This window comes from Protopterus annectens, chromosome 4.part0 (assembly GCF_019279795.1).
Source record: "Protopterus annectens isolate FY-2018-M chromosome 4.part0, PAN1.0, whole genome shotgun sequence".
NCBI lineage: Eukaryota > Metazoa > Chordata > Ceratodontiformes > Protopteridae > Protopterus > Protopterus annectens.
Window position 1 is genome coordinate 467905444 of NC_056733.1, and position 21431 is coordinate 467926874.

The 21431-nt window shown below is 39.5% G+C and overlaps 1 protein-coding gene across 1 annotated transcript in view; it reads left to right on the forward strand.

The window, feature by feature from the left end:
• LOC122799379 (synergin gamma-like) overlaps positions 1-21431 on the forward strand; it is a 111022-nt gene that overhangs the window by 45364 nt on the left and 44227 nt on the right. Inside the window, exons 4-5 of the mRNA XM_044068387.1 lie at positions 10910-11070; positions 19798-19908. Coding sequence (XP_043924322.1) covers positions 10910-11070; positions 19798-19908 — 272 coding nt within the window. The remainder of the gene's footprint in view (positions 1-10909; positions 11071-19797; positions 19909-21431) is intronic.

A 21431-nucleotide genomic window follows, 5' to 3' on the forward strand; every position in this document is an offset into this window, starting at 1 on the left:
CTGCAGCCCATACCATAATTGAAGAATGCAGCCAGGCTGACTTTGTGAAGTCAGACAAGTACATATTTTCCTAAGAATATCTCAGAAATATTATGTCTTAGAAATATTTATTTAGAAGTTGATCAATCAATTTATTTTAATTTATCTGGGTACATCTAGCTTGCTGATCCATTTTTATTTGGTACAGAGTTGAGAGGAAAAGCATCATTTATAATATTAAATGACTGCTCCAGTTAAAGCCATTTTAAATACTTAAGATACAAAACATAAATAAAATCCACACTGTTGAACCACTACTGCACTCTAGGCAGTCAAGCAAGGATTTCAGACTATAAAGACTCCCAATACGACCTTTTATTGAAATAACGAATGAGCGCTTTCTTCCAGCTTCATTATTTCGCTTGGGAGTCTTTATGGTCTGGAATCCTTGCTTGACTGCCTGTAATTTGGTAAGATACAAAACAGTCTGTCAGTAACTTTGAAGCATGGGATTTTCTGTCCAGTTGAAATGTAGCTAAAAGGTGATCCCTCACTTCCTCTTTCCAAATGTCTATTTGTCTGTATCTTCTGTTTGTTTGATAGTCTGACTAGGAAGATGCCCTTTTTCAGCCTAGAGTTCTGGGGAAAAAGGCTCCACAGTAGCAGTGAAAAAAAAAAGTTTTCTTAACAGTTGCTGTCCTGTATGTAGCAGTAGTTATGCAGTCTTCAAACCAAGTCATGGAGTAATGCTTCTACTGGAAAGAAACCTCAGTTGTCCAGACTTTAACCCAATTTATTTCCACAATCAGAAATGACCCTAAATGGATCCCCAGATAATGTAACTAATACTTATGTGGCCTCTCTATTTATCTCACCCTCTTCTTGTCTACACTTAACATCACACTGGAAAAGTTTTCTCCTTGAATCTGTTAAAAAATTATTCTCCTTATGGACTTTGATCTGGATCTGAACACACTTATCTTAAACAAGTATAGGACTATTAATTTTCACACAAATTATTTCTGAACCAACATGACCCAGTCCACCTTCCCCCAACGATGCTCTTCTTGACCTCCTTACTAATTCACCTCATGGATGCTAGTTTACAAAAGCCCCACCCTACTTTATTTCTGTCTGGCCACACAACTTTTACTGCTTCCTCGTCTTTTAAACAATCCGTTACCTGACTTAATATCTAGCCAGTGCTTTTTTTTCTTTTTTTTTTTTTGCCAAAATCGGCCCTTGAAGATCTCTGTCAGATAACGTCTCTACTTCTGAATTATTTGACTTAATTTTCTACTCTATTCAGGGCTCTCTCTACTGCCTCATAACACATAGGGTATGTATAGCAAATTGCCCTTGGCTCACACTTGAATTTAAAAAGAAAATCAAATGCAGAGACAAGGTCTTGAGACTGTGACTTTTCCAGTAATCCATTTTAACATTTAACCATTTACTCTTTGTTGGTCTTAGAATTTAAACTAGAATTACGATCAGCGCAGTCAAATCCACTTATTGCAGAAATCAAGAGCAATCCTGCATTGGTGACCCTGAAACCTACTAATCTGATGTGAAAAAAAAAACAGTTGGACACTCCAGAGACCCCATAGCACTGTTTCCTGCTATCTTAATCCTATCTGTCCTTCTACTTCTCTATATAGCTTATATGTTATGAGAGGGCAGAGGGATCTGTGAATAGAGAAGTTAGAGGGATTCCTGGAAAGGGACAAGTAAATAAGTAAAACAGTTCTTTACTCATTTGAACTGTCTTTTATAGCCCCTTTGAGTTTTGTCACACCTCTTCTAATGCTGTTTGAAAATTAATTCAGTTGCCTATCAAAACCTTTTCATTTTGCCATCTTCATTTCTTCAGAAAGTTTACTAATCATCTTTGTGACCCTCTGGCATTCATATTTCATCTGTCTTTTACTACTGATATTTTCACATAATGAAAAGCTGCCACTATCATCCTCATTTCTAACACCCTTAACCCCCCGTCCACAAAGTGGCCATTTTGTACCAAATAATTAATTAAATAAATAATCTGCTTATTCCATTTCCATTTGTTAACCAGAGTGGCACACTGATCCTTGTGGACCATTTACAGGCACTTCTTGGGACAAAACTGTAACAAAGTACAACTAAAATGTTTTGTAACCAAGAACAATTGAAAAATATAACAAGGTACATCTGATATAACAAAAAACATTCAACAGCAATAGTGTAGAAAACAAAATGCCTGTAAAATGCTTGCATTATAGAAAAAAGAGTGAAGCTTCAGAAAAGCAGTGGAGCAACAAGCACAGTTAGGAGGCAGTAAGACTACTATGGTTAAAGAAAAAGCTTATAGGCACAAAGTGTAAGATGAGTTATAGACAATTACTAACCTTTCCATTACTAAAACATCTGAACAAATTCTTTATAAGCAGATGTTATACTTCAAGACAAATATCATGTCTCCTCAACATCATGGTCTTAGCCTTCCTATAATACCACTACAGTTCTCTTTCTAGGTACTAATATGACCTTTTCCACCTCTGACAGAGGACTTCTCATAGCTGCAGTCTTTGTGGACCTAAAAAAGCTTTTTTTCTCCGCAGACCATGATCTTCCTATTTATTAACTATCTCATCAAAATGTTGGCTCAAACTGTCTCACAAAGATATCTTCAGGTTAAATTTCTTTGCAATGTCTTCTAGAGCTCACCTTTCCTGTGTCATTTCAGAACGTTCAGTATTTGGCTCTATTTGTTTTTCTTTATTTGTTAATTATCTCCCCCATGAGTTTTATAAAATGAGTACAACTCACTGCACTGGTGAACTCCTAATTAACTCCTCCACTGGTTTTACAACTTTGCAAGCAATGTTCAAGATGACTTTAGAAACATTTTCTTTATTTTTTTCAACACAATTTCAAAATTAATTCTTCTAAAATGAAAACTATAGTATTGATATCTCTAAAGATCCTACCAACAAACCAAGTGATCAAGTTTATAAGTATTAATATCCTTCTAGAGCATAGCATAGTGTTTACCACACACACACACACACACACACACACACACACACACACACACACACACACACACACACACACACCAAATTTACTGCATCTAATGTGCTCCCATATCTTAATATACCTTATAGGATTACTCAGCTTCTCTTACCTGACACCATTTTATTATAGACAAAAAACATTCTCATCCCTAAACATATAGGTTCATAAGTTCATAGGAAGTTAATAGGCTAGTGGCCCTAGAGCCTTTACAAGCCTAGCCATGTTAATCTCAAGTATGCCCATTTGTTCTTTTGGGTAGTTCGCAGAATGAATTTATGAACGGAGAGGGTCTGTGATCAACACTAGCTGTCCCTGTCTATGAGGGGCATGGGTGCCACCTCAGAGGTGAATTGGTGGTCTCCCAATTATCTACGTTGCATTTGAATATGGTCATTGAGGAACTCTGTTTTAATTGAATAAGGGAGTCTATTCCAGAGAAGCAGCAGTCTCTGGGAGACGCATCTGTCTGTCCAGCATGATGTGCTAATGTCACAAGCTAGGTTGATATCCCTAGTGTGAGTGACTCTTGAGCTGTTTGACTTGTGGATGTGCAGTATTTTCAATAGGGCAGGGTTGAAGTAGGCCAGGCACAAGTCACCTCTCAGCAGCCTACAAGATACAAAGTAAAGTGACAGGGCTTTCAGGTTTGGAGTCCATGTATTTTCTTAGTGAGAAACTTCTGAGGTCTGTCCAGCTGTTTCAGGTGTCTGGTGAGGTGCATGCAAAACAGTGCATTATACTGTATTAGTGGTCTGATGAGGGTCAAGTACAGTGGAATTGTAACATCCCTTGACCTGGACTCTATGCCCTTGCTTATGAGGTGCACTACTTAGAAGGCTTTTCTGACCACTGTGGAAACTTGGTGGTCTAAGTTCAGATTGCTATCAACCTGTGTTCCCAAGTCTTGCACCACTGGGTTGGAACTCGAGGCAGTGTTGTCAATATTGTAATTTGTAGGGAATTGTATTTTGCCAGTAATAATGCATTTTTTGCATTTAATTTTAGACCATGGCTCTGGCACCAATCAATTGTTTGTGTTAGCCCTTCCTATAATATGTTAATATCATTGGGAGAATCCTCAGTGAACTTGGTGAGCCAAAGGCTGTCTACTTTGGACTGGACTTCTGAGAAATAGATGACATTCAGTACAGACCCCTGTGGTAATGCACTGGTGATGGGTCTACTGGTCTAAGTGGAGTCACCAGTTTTGACAGTATGTGTTCTGTCAGTGAACCAATTGGCTACCCATTTTGTAACACAAGGGTTACTCCCTATCTGAGAGAGTTTTTCAAATGATGCTAGAGTGGGGAATTGTGTCAAAAGCTTTGGCAAAGTCGAGGTAGGCTGTGCACACTGTCTTACTTTCATCCATGGTTTTGGTGACATTCTCAAAGAAGTCTATACCAGGTTTAATAAGCAGGGTCTACCCTTAACAAAGCCAAACTGGGCTGGGTTCAGTGTTGGGAAGTCACCTATGTCCTTGTTGATAAGGTCCTTGATAATTCTTTCCATGGCCTTGCAGATGAGGCTGGTTAGACTTATGGTTCTTTAGTTCCTAAAGTCAGTTGATGGCCCCCCTTCATGCAAGAGAATTACTGTCGCTTTTCTCCATTCTGCAGGAACATAGCCAGTTCTCAAGCTCTTACTAATGAGAATGCCAAGTGGGTCTGCTAGGCCTTGTTTTAGATAGTTTAGTAAATCACTTGGGATATTATCTGGTCCCACTGAGGCCGTGTTTTTGGTCTTGGCGAGTGCAGAGATGACCTGTTCTCTAGAGATACTATGCAGGGGCTGGTGTCAGGTATGCTTTGGGGTATGGTAGGTGAGGATGGGGGAGGTGAAGTTTGGGGAGAATCTGTCAGCTAGCAGGTTGACGATATCTTCTGGTGTAGTATGAGTGATCCCATCTACAACCAGTTTGGCACATAGGTGGGCATTCCCTTTTAGACCTCAGACATAGTTAGGGAATGCCTTATGATTATCCTTGGCTAGGGATATGATTTTAGTTTTGTAATGTACTTTAGTAGACTTTAGGCTTGGGAAGGAGCTACTCCTCGACCGAGTGATATCCCAGAGGGAACGCTTCCTCTGCCGAGTGATATCCTTCTTGCTTTTGGACAACAGTTTCTTCCTCTTGTTATATAATCTGTTTACACTTGGTCCACCATGGTGCTTGTTTTTATGGAAAGACCTGGTTTTGATCCAGTCAGGTACAACAGAGTTTATGCAGTCAATTAAGAGTTTGTACAGGGCATTTGCATACACTTCTGCATAGTGATCATTGGTGTCTGCATAGCGATCATTGGTGTCTGTGATTGTGGGTGGTATGAAGCTTTTTATACAATTGTTTAGTATGCTGTAGTTAGCTTTGGTGAAGTTTTTTATAATTTTTGTTCCTGTGAGTGTATCAGTTCTAGTAGTTATTGTGATGATGTGAGGTATTGCCAGCTATGCCAAGAGAGGTAGTGCAGTGGATATGTAACATATGCCAGTATAGCTGGCTGGAGTTTTGTAAAGAATTATATGTCATTTGTATATCAAACTGATTTGTACATATGCTTGTGTTTGAAAATGTATTTGTAAAGCTGCTTGTGTTAAAAATGTACCAACAGTGGGTCCTGCTGGACAGAAAACAAATACACCAGTATGGCAGACTGTATTGTAACTGTTGAAATGAATATATTGTAACAGATGATACTGGAAGAGAAGATGTTAATCTCACTCCTGCTAACTTTGAAAAAAAGTCTGTAATTAAATTACCTGGTTTAGGACATAAAGATTGTATCTTACAGTTCTGATTGCAACCAGAGACGAAATGTCTGTGAAAACCAGGACTAAGAATCCTACTGCATTGTCCTTGGGGGTGAACTAATTGCTAGTTTTGAAATGGTTTTATAGCTTCCAGATGCTATAACACACCAAAGCAAAGCTCTATCTGTGTGTATAGTAACACATATTTGCTAATTCTTGTTCATTTAAGCAAAGGGGGTAGTGTTGAAACCATAGTCAGATGGCCAGATGTATATGATGTCATTCTGTAATCCAGCACCAAAATGATGTTTTAATACTAGATGAGACAGAAGTAATAGGGAATTCTGTTTTTGAAACCTGCCAAAGAAGGATTATTCACCCACTTCATCTTGCCTTGCTTTAGTAAGTAACCAGGGAACAGTAATGATTAGTTAATTACTGTTTTTCTGTATCTGTGTGAATTTATCCATTTGTGTTATTTTTAATATTTCCTGTGATTGAAACTGGTGTTTATTGTAAATAGATATTTAGTATTGTAATGTTCTTTTATTATCTATTATTAAATATATTTAAACTTTTCATTGTGGCTGGTCTTTAGAGAATATTTAACCTTTTGAGAGTACTTGTATCTATTTTGTGACACTGTGGCCACTTCTGAAAGCCTTGCTGCATTGGGCAATCACTATCATTTGTATTAGCATTAAGTTTAATCAGTATAATTGGATACCTTGTAGGATCCTTAGAGTAGCTGGCATTGGAGTGTTCTGGTGGCAGTACCTACTTTGTAGTCTGGGCATAGCTAGTAAATCTGTAACAACCTTTCCGAGGGGTGTGTGTGTGTGTGTGTGTGTGTGTGTGTGTGTGTGTGTGTGTGTGTGTGTGTGTGTGTGTGTGTGTGTGTCGGCTACCTGGAACAGGGGCACACAGCACTGGTTTCACAGAGAGGGTGAAGGAGGACTTGGCTTGGAAAACTCAGCTGAGAACTCAACTCTACAGCTGTGCCACTGGGGAGTCTTACTGGGGGCCTGGAGAGAGAGAGGGGGAAACCCAACCACTTGACTGTGTGTGTTCCCTGTGTGCTGTTAAGGGAAGTTGTGCTTGGTGTGGAGAATTGCATCTGGAAATACTGTGTGTATCTTTTTTTGTTCCAAGTGAACGTCCCTCGTCAGTGTCAATGGTAAGGATTTAGAATTCTTGATTACTGGCCCAGATCAGGGGCATCATACATCACAGTTATGAGACTGATTTGTGGTCTTACCTAACCAGAGAGGGCATCACTCATGGGGAAGTACAGTGACCCCCCGCAATGTTGGTGAGTACTATGTCCAGAACATTAGAGCCCCTAGTGGGGGGGGGGGTGCAGACTATGTGTTCCAGAGCATTTGTGTTAAAGTCCAAGAACCTTTGGACAAGCATGTTTTTGCTTGTGTATGCCCCCTGTCTATGGAAGGATAGTTGAAATCTCCCATGACTAAGGTGTTGGGTTGTATGGTGAGGGATTCCAGTAAATCGAGGTAGGTAGTGTACTTATCCTGGTTCATGGTAGGGGATCTATAGCTAGCAATGATGTGGCATGTTACTTTCCCAGTAGTTAATTGGAAGTGTAGGAGTTCAAGAGAGTTGCACTATCTGACCTGTTTTGAAGTTTATTTGGTCTTAATGAAGATGGATATACCTCCACCTTTGGTTCCTTCATGCTCATTTTGAGATCTGAATGTGTGGAAGGCATTGCAGCCTTGCATGGCTTGGGTGCTCTCACCACCCTTGAACCATGTTTCAGTAACTGCACAGATATCAGCATCCTCCAAGGTAAGGAGTGCTTCCAGGTTGTGCAGTTTTGTGTTTAAACTCCTAGCATTAAGCAGCACAACCCAGAGTTTGTCTCAATTCATATTTTGTCATGTTGGAATATTTGTTGTTTTGACATTGTCTAAAAAAGGCACTATGGGCAGGCAAGCGTCTTTGCCAGTATCCGAAAGCCTATGGGGGATAGGTGCAGAACATCTCTCCCAAAGCAGTGAGGTCTGTCTACCATATCCTCCCAGGCTGACAGATACTGGATCCTCCTGGACTGCCACCAGAAGCTGAGCCAATTGTTGAAGTCAATCATTTTTTCTTTATATAGTGGCATCATCCTGGGTGAGTGTAGGATATTGCTTTGGGCTAGGGACATAACTTGTCTGCAACACATAATCAGAGAGTTCCATCATGTCTGTCTTCATGTAGTCCAGAGTGGTACATCTCAGGTCATTCACTGTGACATGAACTATGACAGAGTTGTAACGGTACTTGCTGACTGACTTGAGTACATGCGTGATTTGTCGGATCCTGGCACTTGACAGGCGGCTGATCGTGACCCTCTCCTTGTCCAGTCTGGTGAGGGAGACATCTGTGTATCTCAGTATAAAGTCACCTATGACCAAGACATTTGATGTGTTTTGCCTTAAGGGTCTATTTGTTGAGACACAGATGTGTGTATTGATTCTTGACTGTTGACTGCTGAATATTGTCTTCCCATCATTGCTTTGGATAACTTTAAAAACTACAAAGCCCTCAGTAAAATTTGCTACTTTTATTAACCTCTCACATCCAAGGACAAAACCAATGTCATTTAGCCATCTCAGGAAATACCATTCCAATCAGGCTTAGAGCCTCCCTTATTTTAGCCACTATCATCTACAAACTACTTTTTCTTAATTATTGTTGTCTCCTGGATCACTTCCTCTGTCTCTCAGAGAGGCTCAGATAACAATACAGTTTTTTTTTTATCCTTTATCTGATGAAGTCCATGCTGGGATGAAGAATGCAGTGATTCGTCAAAGCGTTTAATGTTCTTTCTGCTTTAACTGTGTGGTTTGTGTTTGCCATGGAAAGGATTGTGGTGCTTTTTACCTCCTGTGAGTCATGGCTCTTCCATTTTCAGTGATTTTTGCTGTTTACTTGTGAATTTTTGCACTGAAATACTCCGTGTGTTTTTAGTTTCTTTATAAGGCCACCCATTCATACTATGCTGTACTAAATGCCCCTTAAACTATCTCATGACATCTAGTACAGCATTGGTCATTACATTATTGACTCACCCTCCATCTCCTCTTCCAAACAGGCACTGAAAGTGCTCTGATGTGATGAAATTCAGTGCTACTGTTTCAATAAAGTTCCTCACGTCCTACATTCACCCTAACCAACTCAGCTTCTTCACAGGGTTGAAGCCATGACCATGACACAGGTGACTTTAGTTCAACGAGTGGCTCAGGTACCTGTTGGAACTGGCATGGAGAGGAGTGGAATGGCGAGGATTAAGCCTGCTCACCTTTCCTTGAGAGGTAAGAGTTTCAGAATTTGTCCAAGCACATGCTCCATGGTACAATCCACTGGTAGATAGGGGAACACATGGAAATGCCGTCTACAAATGGAACAGTCTATGACTACATTGCACATAAAAGCATAAACATCAGCTGCAAGGCCCATTGACCACTACCCCTTGGATGTCATGGACATGCATAGTGGGCTGACAAGTCGCCCAATTGGCTGTCCTATACTTTGTATTTGGATTCTTCTCCGTTTACTCCTCTAATGCTCTCAATTTGTATACATTTGTAAATGATGCATGTATTACATTTTTTATCAATTTTTTCACTATTTATTTTTTTTTACTTTTTCAACTGCGTACTTTTAATCATATGTTCCAACACAAATTTATACATTTACACTACTTCTCATGCCTTTTGACTGGGTTATGGCTGAAAAATGTTACTTGACCAGTTTATCCACTCTGTTATCAAATGTATAAGTAAAGACATTTTTAGATTTAAATAAAATAAAAACTAACAATCATAGTAGACACTACTAACATAGAAAAGAAACCTAATGGATTAACAGAATATTCATTTTGCATTTCCATGCAATTGCACTGGGACAATGGCTGTTATTCAGTGGAGACTAGAGTATCTTTACTCCACACAAGATAAACTATAGGTATATTAAGAGAGAGGGACGATCCGCCCCAGGCAGCACTTTTCACTTTTGGGACTGTCACATTTAATAGTTTAATTTAAAAGACATTATTTTAGAGAGCTATAAAGAGCCATGCTAAGAACAACGTGGGCCCCTTCACATGGTCAACATTTCAGAATGTCGAAGACCATATAGCCGAGACCATATGATCGACATTCGAAATGACAACCATGTGGAACCGGGATCTGCAAACAGTGCGGAGTGGAAAGATTTCCATCTTCTGCACTGTAGTGCAATCTTGGGGTTGGTATATTTAAGTTCTGGGGGGTGTGGGGGGTGGAGCACCCCATGGAGGGTGCAGGAGGGCATAGCCCCCCCTGGTTGCAGTGTGAAGGTAAGATTTTTTTTATGTTTTTTTTTGTTTGTTTTTTTTGTATGGTTGACATTTCGAATGTTGATCATATGGTCTCGGCCATATGATTTTTAACATTTTGAAATGTCAGCCATATCAAGTAGACCCAACATAAAACATAAATATGTGTTTCTGCAGGGCTGGTAAATTATTCTGTGTCCCCAGATTCCTGCCACCTAGTTATTCTTAGTCTGATATTCCATTTAACAGGTGCATAGAAACCGAAGTTCCAATTCAAAGTGGTACTAACTTGGAAAGTGAATATCAGAGAGGGGTGTGGGGGGGATGTCACCTGCAAAACAATCCTAAATCTCTACACTTCTTTATTATATGCATCTGATCAGGGTATGTCTGAGTTTTAGATTCAGGACTGTTGGGACCTCAGTCGTTAGGTGAGTACATCTGCACATATGTATTTATATATGTGTGTATAAGACGTACATGCACACATAACAGATAAAACAGAGTTTTACATAACTTAGGCTTATTCAGTTTGCACATGAAATTATCTTGTTTTTTTAAGTGTGGCTGGTGCAAGAGTATGATCATATGAATGCAGCAATGAAATTTGTGGCTATATTTCTGCTCTGATTGATAGGAAAAAGGTATTTTCTCTTTCAACTGCTGTATCTTTCTAAGATGGTTGTCTGTTTTTCTAAATAACTTAATTTATGTTGCTTTATTGTAATTTATGTTCATTCTTTATATACCTTTAAACAATCTACAAAATGTGACCTTTTCCTGTTCTGCACTTAGGAGTGACAGAAGTTTACAGAGTAGCCAAAAGAATAGAAAGTGGTATGAAAAGCTTGAACTTGGAGGATGAAACTCTCAAAGATATTTTACGAAACATTGAGTTCGGATGGCATAATCTGCAGGCGTTTCTGTCATTCAGCCCATCTGTTTTACAAAAACTGGTAAGTACTATTTGTGTATTTATAGTCTGTTTCCCACTTTACTTACACAGAGCAAGAATCTATTGCAGGAAGTAATGGTGACAGCCAAGAAAATTGTAGGCTTTATTTTATTTATTATTTTATTTCCAGTTTGATGACTGGGGAGGTCCACTGGCCTCAGGGAGCCCATTTTCAGTGGAGGCCCGGGGAGAAAAGCTCTGCATTACATAGTTTAGATACAGGTACAATCTTAGTAAAGAACAATTTACAATTACATTTCATGTTAGAGAGCAGGCATCTTTCTTAGGTACATAGTACAATTTAGATGTTTACAATATGTACAATTATGTTTGGTTAGCTAGTAATCGTAGCTAGCCAGGGGTTTAGAGGTGGAGAGAGAATTATAGGACTAGGTGGGGAGAATGCAGCTGCATTTCCTGTTAGAGGAAAGGTAGGAATGTAGCTGAGATTTAAAGTTTTCAAAGTTTGCACAAGTCCTTAGAGAGGAAGGAAGAGAATGAGAATTCCATTTTTTCGCTAAGGAAAAGGATGGCAGGAGATGACCAGCGGGGCGATTGGGTTTTTGGACAAAGATTAGGTTTTGGTGAGTAGATCTGAGAGTTATCCGAGGGGTGTAAGGTAGAAGGATGTTGGCTAGTGCAGGGCACTTAGAGGGTTGAAAAATTAGTTTGTGGGCTGTGGTAATTTGAAGATAGTCTAGGTGATTGGAGATTTCAAGCCAGTGTAACAAATTAAGGGCGATACAATGATGGGAGGAGTACTTGGCTTTGGTAGCAAATTAAGAAATCTTATTAGACTTCCAATTTTGAGGTGAGCGTGCCAGATATGTTTGTTAATAGAGGAGCGCCATACATTAGTGAGGGGAGTAGAAAGGTAGTGGCAAGAGTCTGTCTGGTGGAAGGAGAGAGAAAGTGGATGTTCCTTTATAGCATACCAAGTTTTATATGGGTTTTCTTAATGTTTTGCTGGATGTGAGTGTCGAATTTTAGGTCTTCATCAAGTGACCCCAAGTAGTTTGGCGAAGGGAACAACCGCTATAGTGGAGTTGTTTTGGCTAATAATGTGGAATGAGTTTTTATCAAGAGGGGAATCTTTTGAGGGAGAGAATAATAGTATTTTGGATTTATTGGCATTTAGTGAGAGGTGGCTCTGAAGCATCCAATTTTCAGTGGTGGAGAATGCAGTTTGGGTCATTGTTTGAAGCTCTGGGAAGTTAGAGGTGCTGCAGACTAATGTGGAATCATCTGCGTATTGTACAGTTTTGGTATTGGGTACGGGTTTGTGGAAATCATTAATAAAGATGTTAAACCGCATTGGACTGAGTATGGATCCATGGGGAATGCCAGTGTGGGTAGGAAGGAAGGTTGAGGCCTGATGTAAATTTGTATCACCAGTTTAATGGCAATAGTATATTTTGATAAATACTACAGAGTTTGTTTGTATGTGAATAGTTAAATATACTTCAGAGGACTTGTTCAAAAACAGTGCACCAAAAAAAGGATAGATGGATTAAATGACAAATGGAGGGTATCTGCTAAACATGTGTGGCATCAGTAAAGGACAAAGGTAAGAAAAAGAACCTGTAGAAGAGGAGGCTAAATTGAATAAGGACAGTTTGGCCAGGGACTAGCATGGGTGATACCAAACTCAGCATACACTTTATCATAGCTGTATCAGTCAGTTCCATAACTGACTGACGTAGCGTGCTATATATCCACTCTTCTGTCTCTACCCCATTTCCCTTCTCTCACACCCACTAACTACTTTTCCCATCAGAAAAACTCTCCTCTCTCCATTCTTTTCCTTTCCTCTATCATCTGACTTCTCCCCAACTGCTCTTCCCTTACTACCCCTTTGCATTCTTATCCATCGTCCTACTTCATCCTATTTCTAGCACCTCTTAAACTTATTAACTCCACTGTGTTTTCCCTATTTATTTCACCACTTTGTCACATCCTACTACTCTCTTCCTCTCTTCCCCTCTACTGACCATTAAAGTGTGGAATTTACTGCTGTCTCTGTCTACTAACCATTACAGTCTAATATGTCACCACTATTTTATACTCTCCATTACCAATAGTGATGATAATCTCTTTACTCCACCCCACCTCTCTCCAACTCAAGACTACCAGCCTAATATCTCATTTAGCCTCCCACAATCCTGCTACTATATGCATCTACTGTCTTATCTCTCACACTGTTGACATGTGTCACAGCCTACCATCACCCCTTCTACATTCACAAACTGCGTTCTGCAACATTACACACCCAAGCCCTTATCACACCCATAATCAGTATCACCATAGCCTCTAACTTAACAGCTCTATAGCCACATTTTTAGAAATAAATACCAGTGGTTAAAAGCTATACACTATAAGCTAGGATCATACCTCTAAAGTGTCCAGATTTTTGCAGCTTCTCCAGATTTCTGCCTTATATTTTTAGTCTGTTCCTCATAAAATTTGAGGTTTTCTGGCAAATCATTGAGGATTGATGTCACTAAACACACATACATTTGAGTTTTAGACTTCACATCCTTTAGAAAATGTACACTAACACAGATACTGTTACTCTAGCAACTTTCCAAGTTTATAAGAGCAATATTTAAAAATTGTCTATTGTTGGGTCTTCCCCTCATTATTTTAGACTTTATCCAGATTGCTTGTGCTACTTTTAGAGGTATGTTTAGGATGAAGATATAAACACAAATGTAAATGGTTCTTTCACATCCATCATAGACTACCAACTCTAAAATTCATTGGAGGCATTCATCACAACCCAGGTCTAATAAATCTTCCAGAAAAGTCCCTTATCCCTACTACAAATATTTTACCTCTTCTACAGCATAACACCCAACAAAATATACAGGCTTTCATTTCATTAACATAAACCTCAGAAATGTATGTAATAAAATTCCAGAATTCTATGCCTAGTTAGCCTTTCATTCTCCAGATGTAGTAATTGTAATTCTGACATGGCTAGAACATAACACTCTCGCTCCCAGGATGCATCATCATTAGATCAGATAGGAAAAAGAAGAAAGAGGAAAGTTTAACAATACTATTCAAGAATAATCTTTTAATGTCATCTTCACCCCACACACACGCACACACACGCGCACACACACACACACACACACACACACACACACACACACACACACACACACACACACACGTGATTAACAATGTAGAACTTCTGATCTTCTTTAAACTCAACAGTTATAGTTATATATGTTTTGTTGCAACATACATCCTTCATGGCAACACTGTTAGTACTGCTGAATAACTCTTCTCTTGCTTATCTATGAATACCCTCAACAAACAATAATACCAAACGACTTATATATATATATATATATATATATATATATATATATATATATATATATATATATATATATATATATATGTGTGTGTGTGTAGGCTTACTTTAAACTCTGACACACTCACAAACAGCATATACTTACATGGCCTCACACAACTCATTTCTATGTCTACTTGCCATAACAATATTAGCACTAGTCAATCTGTTAACTTGCTGCTTACCATCTCTCCCAACAGTGTCATTTCATCTGGCATTTTATCAGATTCAGCTAGTGACCACCTCCCTACCTTCTCTATAAGAAACTATAATGACTTACACAACCAATACTGCGACAACCAGTTAAAAACGTAAATCCTTCCACAGACAAATATTTATTAAAAACTTTATATATTGTCAGGCTCTGGATTGCATTGCATAAGTGGAAATTCCTTAAGATTCCAAGAGCAGGCTAAGTTATTTCTTACACTTATTTCACTGAATTGCACTTCTGAAACGCTTATAATTGTGGTATACAGTTGATCTACTATATTTTTGCACTGTTATAAAGCTTATTTTTTATTGTTTCACTGCATTTATGTACTGTTTTAAACTGCTTTAACATGACTTAACTGTAAACTGCTTTTTCATACCGAGAGTTGTATTTTCTGTTTGTGATTGCTCTATCCGAACTTTTCTGTGCATTTTTGTCTGTTAAAAGCATTCTCTAGTCTGCTCCTTGATCTGTTTAAAACTTTCATTTAGTGGCTACAGCTAGGAACTGTAATTTTTTTGTTCATATACTTGGTGGCTTTGCAGTTGCCCGTCCATACTGTATATTTGATCTGTGACACTCCTCCCAGTCTAGTGTCATTAGTTCACTCAATCTAATAGAGAACATTTGTGAAGGCCAACCCACTCAGATTCTTAACGTTGAATTAACTTCTGTTCCAGCTTTCTCCATTTCCACTTCACTGGAAAAAAAATTCTAAGCTTGCTTCCCCCTTTCCTGTGGCAGGTCAGATATGGATTTGCTGTGTCCAGGACTGTTTGTGAGCTCCTAAGCCCCCCACCCCCACCCCACTTAACTGGGGTTAAACTATTCCTGGCGCCATAAAGTCTGTTTTTCAAAATTTCCCTTGCAACTAGCCAGATTTTTAGTTTTAGCACTCATCTGTTTCTTTGATCTCAGCACTTGTTCAGAACTCATTGTAAGCCCTAAATAAGTTACAAATTACTACAGCACTCAACTTTCCTCACTTGTCTAGAGGAAAACAGTTTTTAGTACTTAATAAATAAGCACCTATTCAGGTATGTCTAAAGGTCAGCTCCCGGTGTTTTCTCCTGTCTACCTGATAAATCTGGGCATCTTTGGACAATGCAGCAATTGCCTCATGTACACAGACAACCCTCTCCTCCTACCACCCAACACTACGACCTGTGAGAGATGCACTTATATAACCAAACTGGAAGCAAAGCTCTCTTTACCAAAGACAGGCCTAGACAGTCAAGAGGAGAAGATAAACACTTGCACCGCACCACATTCATCACATAGTCCCTCAAAACCTCCACCACCAAAACACACACACACAACCACAAAACACACTCCTACATTCACAGAGGCTCTCTGTACTAATCTGCCCAAACAACAGAGACCTCCAAAGCAGAAATGCAAGCAACCTCCGCCCCCCCAACACAACCCAAATGACACATAGTCCACATACTCAGTGTGTCACTCAACTACAGCCCATAAGGCATAACGTACCCAACACTCAAGTCATAGGTGACTCTATAGTCAGACACACTGATGTTCCACTCACCAGGCTAAACAAGGAAAAAGTTACTGTCGGCTGCCTGTCAGGTGCCATGATCCACCACATAACGCACGCAATATAACTCTGTCGTTGTCCATGTTGGTGTGAATGACCTGAGACGTACCTCCCTGGACTACATGAAAAGAGACATGGAGGAGCTCTCTGATCTTGTAGCCCAGGCCGGTATGACCCTAGCCCTGAGTAGCATCCTGCCATCACCCAAAATGACACCACAGTACAAGGACAAAATGATTGACTTTAACAATTGGCTAAGCTTCTGGTGTCATTCTAAGGGAATCCAGTATCTGTCTGCCTGGGATGACATGATCGACAGACCACACTGCTTTGCCAGAGATGGCCTGCACCTGTCGCCCTTGGGATTCTGGATACTGGCAAAGGCTCTTGCCACCCCTATAGTGCCTTTTTAGGCAAGGTTCAAATGACAAATTCACCACCGTAACAGGTACAAGCAAGCAAAATCTGAGGGTAATGCTACTCAATGCTAGAAGTCTAAACCTCAAAATGCACTCACTCGAGGCACTCCTTAAAATGGAGAACATTGACATCTGTGCAGTAACAGAGACCTGGTTCAAAGCTCCAGAGAGCACCCCTGCATTACCAGGCTATAATTCATACCACACCTTTCGGCCACCAAATCCGGACTGAAACACTAAAGGTGGAGGCGTGTCCATATTCATTAAGGATATCCACACCTCCAAGCTAGATGCTTAGCACAATGCATCAGAGATTATCCAAGTTCAACTAACTCTGGGCAAAATCGCAATCCAGATTGTAGCTTGCTACAGACCCCCACCATGCCACAGAATTCCCACTCCTCTTTTCTTGATACACTGGAAAATATTAAGGTACAACCCAACACTCTAATAATGGGTGATTTCAACTATCCTACCATTAACTGGGAAAACTACTCATGTACCAACTCTTTTGCTCAACGTTTTCTGGAAATCATCAATTCCAACACTTTGGATCAACTTTATCCACACCCCCACCAGAGGCAGCAATATCCTAGACCTGGTCATCACCAACATGGGTGACCAGTGTTCCACACCAGAGGTCAGCTCCTCGTTGGTCAGATCCGACCACAAGCTAATCACCCTAGACATCCACATCCCTCTCCCACCCCCATTAGGAAAACAACCGTAAAAAATTTCTCCAAAGCCAACTTCACGCTTCTTAAGACAGAAGTGGCAAACTTCATGACACCCATGCAGATGGACAATAGAGGTACGACTGCTGAATCCTACACAAATGCACTTTATAAGCACTTACACAAGTGCATGCATCGTGCTATCCCTAACAGAACCAAGATGCTATCCTCCAAAAAAAAGGAAGCCAATATGGTGGTCTTCTGCCATAAACAAACTCTACAACAGAAGAAAGAAACTGTTGCAAAAAAAAAGTAAAATCCCACGATTGGAGGAACTCCCTGGTCAGCCTCAGTAAGAAGCTGAGATCCCTCATAAAATCCTCCAAAGCTAGTTATGAAAACAAAATTGCCACTGATTCTAAAGACCACCACAAAGCATTCTATAGCTATGTCAAAAATCTCAATGGCAACACTCGGATCTGCTCTGAGTTACAGCACAATGACACTAAGTATACAGAACCAACTGATATTGCCAACATCCTGGCAGATAGGTTCAGTGCTAACTTTACCCCCCTCTCACCCCCTATAGGGCCCATCTTTATACCGGAAGAATGCAAAGTTCCTATAATCACGGTTGCACAGGTAACAACTTCACTCTCCAAAGCCAAGAACACAGCATCCATGGGACCTGACAACATCCCAGGCTGCCTTCTACATGAACTGCAGAATGAACTTGCACCCCACCTAAGTACCATGTTCAATCATAGCCTCACCTCAGGCTTTGTGCCCATTGAATGGTGCACTGTGACAGTTATCCCACTCCACAAAGGGGGGGCCACAACAGACCCCTGGGAACTACCGCCCCATTAGCCTGACGAGCCTCGTCTGCAAGGCCATGGAACATATCATCATGGAACTCATAAACAAAGACATTGGAGATCTCCAAACCCTGGACCCCACACAGTTTGGGTTTGTAAAAGGCAGATAATGTCTCCTAAACCTGATAGACTTCTTTGAAGTAGTCACCAAAGCCATAGATGAGGGTAAGGTGGTTCACACAGCTTATCTAGATCTCGCTAAGGCGTTCAACACCATCCCCCACTCTGGAATTATAGATAAACTCACTAAACTAGGTATAAATCCCTATGTCACAAGATGGGTTGCCAACTGGCTTACTGAAAGAACCCACACTGTGAAAGTAGCAGACTCCAAATCAGACTTCAGACCAGTGGCAACTGGAGTACCACAGGGTTCAGTCCTGGGTCCCCTCCTGTTTAGTATCTACTTCCCTGAAGTACAGGCTAACACAGAAGGTCTTTGGCTAACAAAGTTCACAGATGACTGCAAACTAGGAGCCATAATTGAAACTCCTAGCGATGTGGACATCCTACAAAAGGGCCTCACTGAGACAGATGCCTGGTGTCAAAGCCATGGCCTCAAGCTCAATGCCAAAAAGTGCATTGTCATCCCCTTTGGTAAAAACTCTGTACTCATGAACTACAACAGAGGCGGTAGTATACTTAACACCAAAAGTGTGATAAGAGACCTTGGGACACAGGTATTTTATCCCCTCTGTCCAAAGACTTTGAGAAATAGGTCTAATCCCAGCTATTTAATGATGTTTCTGAAAAGAACATCCTATCACAATCTCAACATAGCTTTTGTCCCCACCACAGTACCACTACTGTCCTCCTTGGTTTTATTCACACTATAACTTATGTAGAAATACAGGCTATCTGGTATATGCCCTCTTCTTAGACCCATTGTTGATTTCGTATCCCACCAAGAATTATTGTACAAACTATCTACCTCAGAACCTTTAGCTCATCACTCAACTGGTTTCAAAGGTGCCATTCCAACAGATATCAGGTAGTTAAATGGCAAAATAAATTCTTATTTTTCCCTATATCTGTTGGTGTTCTCCAAGGTCCACCCTTAGTCATCTGCTTCTTAATATATTCATAAATGACCTGCAGTTAGCAAGTAAGCACACCTCCATAGTTCAGTATGCAGGTGATTCTTCCTTGATCTTTTCTGCCCACACCCTGGAAAAATTGCAAGAAATAACTTCGCATTCATATACCTCCATAAAACATAGCTAACAGACTCCTAATTACTTCAAAACCCTTGTCTTGATCAGCACTTCATTAAATGATCTTTAAAGTTAATTGGGTGACTAAGGGATTCAGGTATTTCAAGGCTTTGAATAGAAGTCTCGGGTGAAGTTACTACTAAATCTGTTCACAAGGATATTGGAAATGTTAGTTTGGTCAGAATGGGAGGACCCCATTATGAATAAGTTTTAAGATGTGTAGGGTATTGTTTTCAGTTCTGTAGCACAGCTAAAGAAGGATATGTAATCATTTTTGTGTTCAGAGAGCAGCCTAAGTTCATGGGCTCTTTTAGTGGGCCTGATAGTGTTGTTTACTTGTTTGTAATGTTTTTGGTATTATTATTATTGTATATAATATCATCATATTAAGACAGTATTGTTCTTAACAGCCTTCTGCCTTCAACCTTGACTATTTGCTTAATGACTTGGAACACAGTTTAGCAGATTCCCAAAATGGAAACTGTGGAGTGTGTCTGCTGAAGATACCTCCAAGTACAGAAGTAAGTCCTTTTTAAGTTTTTTATGTAACAGACATTGCTATGACATGTATACAGTATTAAAGAAAGACTGCTCCTTGCAAAATGTGACTTGTACTCCGTCAAGTTTTATAAAGCTGCTTTGCAATGGTAAAACTCAAAGCCCTTAATTTATAGTAGATAGACTTGGATTCAGAGTAAACCAGATCAAGCCTCTGCACAGGGCCCTATGCATTATAAGGCCCCAAAACACTGGATTATTGTCAATATCACAGTGTTTGCTTCTTTACCCATGACATGACGGTTCTGTCTTACAGATGGCAGCAATCTTTAACTTGCAGGCTACTGTCAGAAGATAGAAGATAGTGTTCTTCTCTTTGAAGGTCATCTTGTGAGATTGTTAGAATAATATGTGCAAAGGCAGTCACAGCATTATATATCAAACTATTGGCTGAGTTATGGATCAGGTGTCCTATAGGTCTATGCTAGCAGAGCTCAGATATCCTTATACCATATCTCTTATTTATTTAAACTATACTACCTCTTAACTTTAATAAATGTGTAGTAGTCTTTCCTCATCTGAAGTTACCATCCAAACTGACATCACTTCATATTTCTACAAGATGTAAAGTCTTGAAAATAATTTTGCTAAAATACTTTGTGGTGATACTGATGATAGTCCTAGCATTTAAATTGATGTTTTTCTTTTAAATTAAAATATAAATCTGCCCAAGACAAATTGTTTTCTCTAATTTATGGATTTCCTTGCTAGGCTCAATATGTATTCCTTTATTCAACATATTTATTCTTAGTGCTAAGTATACTCAGCACCAGTAGTGAATTTCTCTGTTAAGAAATTGGAAAGTGAATAAGCAAAAACAAATATGGCACATTTCTCTTATTACAAGGTGAACTATTTGGGAACTACATTTAGTTTATGTACATAATATTTCACCCTGTAATGAATTAAATTAATGGAATGTAGACTTTGAAGCACAAATATAATTCTACAAAATAGCATGCATTATTGCTTAAAAGGGATGATGCACTGTGGCCACTTTATCAGCATTCTTCTTAATGACTGGATGTGTATCCTGTCAGAAGAGGATTCTTGGGGATATTCTATGCATAAAGACTTAAAAGAAAAAAATGATAGCATACACACACACACACACACATATATATATATATATATATATATATATATATATATATATATATGCATATACACACACAGATGTGCACCTTGTCATAAAAGAGTATTTGGGGACTAGTGTAAACATTTTTAAGTGAAAGAGTTAGAATTGTTATATCAAACCTCATCTTTCTGTTTTGATAATTTTTGGCAAGTGTTTCTACCACTTTATTACAGTGAATTAATTGGGGTTTATTTAGTCAGAAGTGTGTGTGTGTGTGTGTGTGTGTGTGTGTGTGTGTGTGTGTGTGTGTGTGTGTGTGTGTGTGTGTGTGTGTGTGTGTGTGTGTGTGTGTGTGAATAAACTTGGAAAATTTTGTCAAAACTTGCCAGTTGATTACAGTCAAATGAT